We start from the raw sequence: 8511 nt of genomic DNA on the forward strand, positions 1-8511 counted from the left end.
TATAAATCGATGTGATATAAGTAGACTGTATTATAGTATTTATATCTTTTGTTGTAAGATATATGTTATGTTTGTTATGTTTCATGTTGAATAATATATGTTTTATATTCAGAAAATGCCAAACTTTGAGACTTTGGATGGAGATATGTGTTTGGCAGATAGTGCGTCAACGCACACGATAATAAAAGATAAGAAATATTTCTCCAGTCTCAAAATAAGAGATTACGCTGGAAGAGCGAAATTATGGGCTCTGGAAGAGCGAAATTTTCATTGCCAGGGGGAACAATATTTGAAATAAGTGATGCATTGTATTCCCCCGAGTCTCATAGAAACTTGTTAAGTTTTAAGGACATCCGAAGAAATGGATATCATATTGAAACTATGAGTAAAGATGTCATTGAATTTCTTTGCATTAAGTCCGAGAGGAAACATAAATTGGAAGAGTTGAGAATGTTATCCTCTGGACTATATTGTACGAAAATAACCATGACTGAGTCCTATGCCGTGGTAAACATGAAGTTTACTGATACATTTTAAATTTGGCATAAGAGGCTAGGACATCCTGGTTCAGTCATGATGAGAAAGATAGTGTAAAATTTGAATGGTCATCCGTTGAAAAGCGGAAATTTTTTGCAAACGGGCGAGTTTACATGTAATGCATGTTCTCAAGGAAAACTTATAACTCGGCCATCACCAGCAAAAATAGGCAATGAATCACCAATGTTTTTAGAAAGAATACATGGTGATATATGTGGGCCGATCCACCCACCGTGCGGGCCGTTTAAATATTTCATAGTATTGATCGACGCATCTAGTAGATGGTCAAGTGTGTCTCTTTTGACGACATGAAATAAGGCTTTCGCAAAGTTCATTGCCCAGATAGTAAAGCTGAGAACGCAGTTCTCAGAGTATGTCATTAAGAAAGTAAGGCTTGATAATGATGGTGAATTTGCATCGCAAGCCTTTGATGATTATTGTATGTCAATGGGGATTGATGTGGAGCATCCAGTTCCCCATGTGCATACACAAAATGGCATGGCCGAGTCATTGATAAAACGGTTGCAGTTGATTGCAAGACTGTTAGTCTTGAGAACAAATCTCCTAATTTCTGTATGGGGTCATGCTATATTGCATGCGGCTGCACTAGTTCGGTTAAGACCGAGTGCATACCATAAGTACTCCCCACTACAATTGGCATCTAGACAAGAGCCAGATGTATCCCATCTCCTTGTTTTTGGGTGTGCGGTCTATGTTCCGAAAGCACCGCCACAAAGAACAAAAATGGGCCCACAAAGGAGATTGGGAATATATGTGGGTTATACGTCACCAAGTATAATAGGATATCTGGAACCGGTAACTGGTGATATGTTTACGGCACGATTTGCCGATTGCCATTTTAATGAGGATGAATTTCCAGCGTTAGGGGGAGGAATTAATAGAATTCCTAAAGAGATTACTTGGTGTACACCGTCGTTGTTACACTTTGATCCCCCTACGAATCAAAGAGAGCTGGAAGTTCAGAAAATTGTGCATTTGCATAATTTGGCAAACCAGTTACCAGATGCGTTCACAGATACGAGAAGGGTGACGAAATCATGTATACCCACAGAAAATGTTCCATCCAGAGTTGATGTTCCTAAAGAACAAACTGATGGAAATAAAATGAATGAACCTAGGGTTCAGTCAAAGAGGGGGAGGCCAGCGGCAAAGATAAAAATCCTCGAAAGAAAAAAAAATTGGATGAGCAAAATAGTAAGGTTCCAGAAGAACCTAATATTGAAAGATGTCTGAAAAAAAGACATAAATGGAAAGGTTCCAGAAGAATATGTTAGTGAAAAATGTCTGAAAGAAGGCATAGATAAAGATGATCCAGATGACGAGAAGGGAACAGAAAAGTATGAGATTTCCATCAACTACGTCCGAGATGAAAAAATATGGATCAGAAATAAGATAAAAGATGTTGATGGAATGTTCTCCTTTTCTGTGTCCAAAGAGATCGATCATGAAAATGATGATCCCGATCCACGGTCCATTTTGGAATGTCAAAAAAGACATGATTGGGAGGAGCGGAAGAAGACCATTCAAATTGAATTACTCTCCCTGAATAAAATAAATGTTTTTGGACCTATAGTCATAACACCTGAGAATATAAATCATGTTGGGTATAAGTGGGTATTCGTGAGAAAAGTAAATGAGAAAAATGAAGTAACACGATATAAAGCCCGATTAGTTGTTGCCTAAGGTTTTTCTCAGAGACCGGAAATTGATTTTGAGGAAACGTATTCCCCGGTAATGGATGCAATTACATTTAGATTTTTGATGAGCCTAATGGCATCTAAAAGTCTTGAAATGCATCTCATGGACGTTGTGACTGCATATTTGTATGGATCGTTGGATTACGATATATATATGAAACTCCCTGAGGGATTGAAAATGTCAGGGGCATTGAAAGAAAAATACAGGGAGATTTGTTCGGTCAAGTTACAGTGATCACTTTACGGATTAAAGCGATCTGGACGCATGTGGTACAATCGCTTAAGTGAATATCTTTTGAGTAAAGGATATGTAAATAATGCGATATGTCCATGCGTTTTTATAAAAAAATCGTCATCTGGCTTTGTGATCATTGCTGTATATGTAGATGACCTGAACATAATTGGAACTCAAAAGGAGGTTGATGATGCTCGAACTCATATGAAAGAGGAGTTCGTAATAAAAGATCTCGGCAAGACAAAGTTTTGTCTTGAACTCCAGATAGAGCAAACCCGAGTTTGGTATGGTTGGTTTTGCAGATGCAGGATACTTATCAGATCCTCATAAAGCTCGATCGCAAACCGGCTATGTTTTTACAATTGGTGGAACCGCGATCTCTTGGCGGTCCCAGAAACAAACTCTGGTTGCGACATCTTCAAATTATGCAGAAACTATTGCACTTCACGAAGCATGTCGAGAATGTGTGTGGCTTCGGTCAATGAGTCACCACATACAAGAATCAAGCGGAATAGTCAACGAGAAAGAGCCAACAAAAATATTTGAAGACAATTCAGCTTGTGTTGCTCAACTCAAAGAAGGCTACATCAAGAGCGACAGGACAAAGCATATTCCTCCAAGATTTTTCTCGTATATTCGGGAGCTCGAGAAAAATAAAGATGTGGACATCGAGTATGTACGGTCATGCGACAATCCGGCTGACTTGTTTACAAAAGCTCTTCCGACTACAACATTCCGAAAACACGTCTATGGTATCAGAATGCGGCATTTGCGTGACCTGTGACGAGAAAGCTATGTCTACTATTATCAGGGGGAGATTACGACAATGTACTCTTTTTTCCTTTTCATGGTTTTTGTCCCAATGAGTTTTTCCATGACTAGGTTTTTAACGAGGCGCTACGTAATACAAGATGGATAATCAAGGGGGAGTGTTAGAAGATAAATATGGAAATTGGATGATTATCCAGCTTGGACACTTGTCCTTCTCCCCTCATCAGCTTTGCACCATCACCACTGCACGTGTCAATCAAATGGTTTTGTCTTTTTGTGTGTTTAACCGACTTCTCTCTTCTATATAAAGGGTTTCATCTTCACTTGTAATAATATATATGAACAATTAGTTTTACCTATCTCTCTCCCTCGTAACAAATAAAACCATCACTTTCATTTCTCCTTATCTCCCACTATGGTTTCCTTCTTCTTTCTTATATACTAAACACATAAAAGAATAATATAATTAATATTCAGATATATAAATATCTCACCTTTATTACACAACAATTGTCGTATATATGAACTAATGTGTGATTCAGTTATCACTTCCCAAAGTCCTGTATAACAATGTTTAGGATAAAAAAATCCAGCTAATCAGACTACACACTTTACCAAGCCTCGTTATCATGAGGTTCAATTAAGAGATTCACCGTCGGATAAATAATTGGACCGAACAATGCGAATGATATGCGCTAACCCATTGGAAATTATAGCCCAACCCCCAGAAAACGTTTGCAGATTGCGCTAACACTTTTGAAATTGTTGGCCATTTACTTGACTTCGTATCGTGTAGAAATTATACCAACAAAATTGTAGCAAAACTTGCGTTAGAAAATTCAAGAAAATATGCCACCACGCAGTTCATAGTCTATATAACACCAGCTTCTAATACACTTTTATCGGCAAAGTCATACAAACCCATACCTTTTTGTAATAAAAAAAAACATTTCATACATTTTCTCTTTGCAAGAATGGCTTCGATCACATTCTTGATCCTAGCAATTATTTTGAGTTCTAGAACTTCAGGAGCCACTTCTCGTGGGGGACTCTTTGAAGCTTCTGCTGCCACGGATAAACATGAGCAATGGATGTCTCGTTTCCATCGTGTTTACTCCGATGAGTCTGAAAAAACAAATAGGTTTGAGATCTTTAAGAAGAACTTGGAGTTCGTCAAGAACTTCAACATGAATACAAACATAACGTTCAAGTTGGATGTCAACCAATTCTCTGATCTCACCGACGAGGAGTTTCGGGCGAGGTACATGGGGCTAGTGGTGCCGGAAGGTATGACCAGTATAAATTCAGAAAAAACGTTGTCATATAGATATGAAGATGTCAGTGAAACCGGTGAAAGCATGGATTGGAGAGAGGAGGGGGCTGTTACATCCATTAAGTACCAAGGCCAATGTGGTAACTAATCATCATAATACTCTTTATTATCTTTTAACAACATGAATTCATTCCAAAAAAAAAAAACTAGTAGGCTACATGGTAGGTCCATAAATTATTTTTTGTTCTTTACATTTCAAAAATATGGAAAGCGGATCATAAAAATCAAACTGGTTTATAAATATAAACAAAAACTAAAGTTAAATATTTTGTTTTCATTAAAATAAATTCTACATAAAAAGATAATTCACTCTTTAAAAACGCTTATGAGAACCTAGTTCAATTTTAATTTCAAATATAGTAACAAACGACATATAAACCACTAGGCTACATGGCATGGTCGTTTTTTTTCTTTCTTCTTTACATTTCAAAAATGTATAGAAATGTATAGAAAACGAATCATGAAAATGTCACAGGAAGTTGTTGGGCTTTCTCGGCCGTGGCGGCTGTGGAAGGCATAACAAAGATTGCTAAAGGAGAGCTCATATCGCTTTCAGAGCAGCAACTTGTGGATTGCAGCAGAGACTACAACAAAGGATGCGGCGGAGGTATTATGTCGAAAGCTTTCGAGTACATAATCAACAATCAAGGAATCGCCACAGAAAATAGCTATCCCTACCAGGGATCACAACAGACATGTAGTTCAAACACCCAATCATCTGATTACCTTGCTGCTACAATCAGCGGATACGAAACCATTCCAAGTAATGACGAGGAATCATTGCTAAAAGCTGTGTCGCAACAGCCTGTTTCCACGGTGATAGATGGGTCAGGGTATGCGTTTAAGTACTACTCAGGTGGGGTGTTTGATGGTGAATGCGGGACGGAGATGAGTCATGCGGTTGCGATTGTTGGTTACGGGATAAGTGAAGAAGGGACTAAGTACTGGTTGGTGAAGAACTCATGGGGAGAATCTTGGGGAGAGAATGGTTACATGAGAATCAAGAGAGACGTTGATGCACCAGAAGGAATGTGTGGTTTGGCCAGACTTGCTTTCTACCCACTTGCATGAGTCGGCTTACTCAAGAGTAACTGAGAAACCCTTATCCAATAGTTTTATGAAACTATATTCTCCTGTTTTCGTTGCAGTCATATGTATTTGGACTTAATGTCGGTGGATGCATTTTTTTATGTTGGTGTGGTATTTATAAAGTTTGTATGAGGAAAACATTATCAATGAGTTACGACTATTAACAATGATATAGAAAACCTGTTTGGTCTAAATTTTACAAAGTTGTTTAATGATAACTGCTCATGGGAAGCCAACTGGCAAATATCAAATATTTATACTCTTTAATTATTTATACGTCTTTGATAATGTTTCCAAATCATAGTTGTTAGCCATTTATCTATTACCGTCTATGTTACATGAAATCGGAACCATATATACGTAAGTGGAATCGTATGAAAACACGGAAGCAAAATTTTTAAGAAGATTAAGAAGCAGGTTCGTATTGGAAACACATATGTATGCATTAAAAATATAAGAATAATTTTATAAAACATATGCCAAAAAAATTATATAATTTGAATTAAAAACAAAAATCACTAATTCATTTTTAGTAATTTTATATCCTTAAGCTGATTTCATACATAGTTATAAAAATATTAACAAATTAAGTTTATAATAACCTATTATCCAACTAATCAGATTACTTATTTTTAATATCTCACAAATAATTGACACACAATTTTGAATATATATATATGCAAGATCTCTTAAAAACTATTATGCAGAAAGATAATTTGTTTTGTATTAGTTTTAATATTTGCATGTTCTTTCTAATTTAATAATATTAATTTTTAGATTTAATATAAAGTATAAACATAATAACATAATTTTATATTTTTACTTATTTATGATATTGGGTTTTAGTAACAGAAGCATGATTCCAAAAGGGAAGTAAGCTTCCAACATATTTTAAAGAGGTTATTATGAAAACGTTTTGGAATCGAGATTTCGAAAGCTTCCACAAGCTTCCGATTCCGATTTCGAAGCGGAAAGTGGATGTCTGATGAAGGTTCCGTGCTACCTAGAATACATTATTACCCATTCGGTTTCGTAAAAATGTCACTTTAACATTTTCACATAAATTAAAAAATGATTACAATGTATGTTTTTGTTAATTATACATATTTAACCAAAAGTATTTAAAATAAATAAAATTATTTAAAAAACTAATATATTTTAAAATTAATATTAAACTTAAAATAAGTATAAACTAAATTGAAATTGTAAAATGACATTGTTTGTATAACAAAATAATACTCTTTATGAAACACAAAAAGACAAGTTCACATCTTATTTTTTATTGATAAAAATCTTCGATCAATAACTCCCATGTACAGTTCAAAAAAAACTCCTATGCAAATCATATATATATTATAGTGAGAGAATTACTCTTTTCTGAAGGCGACACGTCAGCATCAGGTGGGTCCCACTTTAAAAAAATGTGAAAAAGTGTCAAACCTTGGTTCGAACCCAGATTATTGAGATACAAACACCAACATTTATACCATCAAACTAAAAGATAATTTATACATTGATGGCCGAAACTAATATATATTTATGAATGTCGGAAGCCCTTGCTTCTCCGGGTCCTTTTGAGGGTCGGACCTGCAAGTGTATTATGAGTTTCAGTTTTAAATGGGATTCATCACGTTATATAAGAAAAAGCTCAAGTTATAGTTTTCTCATATTGTAAAACGTCGTCGTTTAACACGAGTTAGGGTTTTTATCATCATTGTCTCAGATATGTCTGAGCTACAAAGTTGTGTCGTGTGTCTGTTCGTAATCTATTTTTTTCACCTATGTACTCTTCATCTCTCCATCTTAAATTGCTTGATCATAAATGTTCCTGATTTGTAGCCCCTATGTAAACCCTTTATATATGATTCTCATCTTTGATGAACCCAATCTGCATCTCCACAAAACTCATTGATTTCTCTTAACTTTAATCATCTTCTAGAAGATGTCTCTCTTGTTCTCCAGTTCCTCAAACCGGCGTCCCTGGCATCCATCACTCAACCTTTGAGTCTCTCCGTCTTGGTCAAAGTAGTCAGAGCATAGCTGTTGGCCTCATCCGCTTCTGGGATTCCCTGAACTTCAAGAAAGACACTGAGTTAATGGAAATCACGGTTATCTTCCTTGATGAAAAGGTAAGTCAATCTTCGAACTATCATACTTATTTAACATAATTGTTTTAATTGATTTCCTGATTCTTTGTTGAATAATATTATTTGCAGATTTCGTGATTCATGGGTTGATTTCCGTCGGACGTGCTAATCATTGCAGGCCATCTTTGAAAGCCGGTTCCATTGTGAAAGTAGTTCGTTTTGAGGTTGCTAGGTGCTCAAGCATGTACAAGATAATTGATCATCCATTCCTCATCCATTTCATCCCACCAACCATTATTGATGAAGTCATCACGAGTGCTTCTGAGATCAATCTCTAGTCATGATTAGACGGTTCGACAATCTCCAAGTGATTGCGAACACAAACCTAGAACTCCCATGTATATTATCATATTGCAGCTGAGTTTATATTATGTTTCTATATTATAACTGATATTTAAACTCGCAGATGTGGTTGGGAAAATCCGTTCTGTCCAGGGCTCTGACCTCACCAAAGAAACAACTCGAGTCGCTATCCGTCTCCTCATTGACCCGTAAGAAACAATCAACACAAATTTTCTTCATATTACTGTCTATATTGTGCTAACATCAATGATCAAAAATATTTCCTACCCATGTGGTCGTCTATTTATCTCTCTTACTTATCAAACTAATTTCACACAAACCTTTATTTTACAACTTAAAAGAAACCACAACAGTCCAAACAATCAAAACACGAAAAAC

General features: G+C 36.0%; 1 protein-coding gene across 1 annotated transcript; it reads left to right on the plus strand.

The window, feature by feature from the left end:
* The first annotated feature begins 4061 nt into the window (after positions 1-4061).
* LOC106421905 (zingipain-2-like) lies at positions 4062-5853 on the plus strand. Its single transcript, XM_013862739.3, has 2 exons — positions 4062-4674; positions 5070-5853. The coding sequence occupies exons 1-2, from the start codon at positions 4236-4238 to the stop codon at positions 5663-5665; spliced, it is 1035 nt and encodes a 344-aa protein (XP_013718193.1). The 5' UTR covers positions 4062-4235; the 3' UTR covers positions 5666-5853.
* Positions 5854-8511: the final 2658 nt, after the last annotated feature.

Source organism: Brassica napus, chromosome C3 (genome assembly GCF_020379485.1).
Source record: "Brassica napus cultivar Da-Ae chromosome C3, Da-Ae, whole genome shotgun sequence".
Taxonomy (NCBI): domain Eukaryota; kingdom Viridiplantae; phylum Streptophyta; class Magnoliopsida; order Brassicales; family Brassicaceae; genus Brassica; species Brassica napus.

Excerpts from the sequence above, each read along its gene's own strand:
- LOC106421905 (XM_013862739.3), top strand. The coding sequence starts at position 4,236 with ATGGCTTCGATCACATTCTTGATCCTAGCAATTATTTTGAGTTCTAGA. Across the intron at positions 4,675-5,069 it reads TAAGTACCAAGGCCAATGTG|GAAGTTGTTGGGCTTTCTCG; the intron begins GTAACTAATCAT and ends AAAATGTCACAG.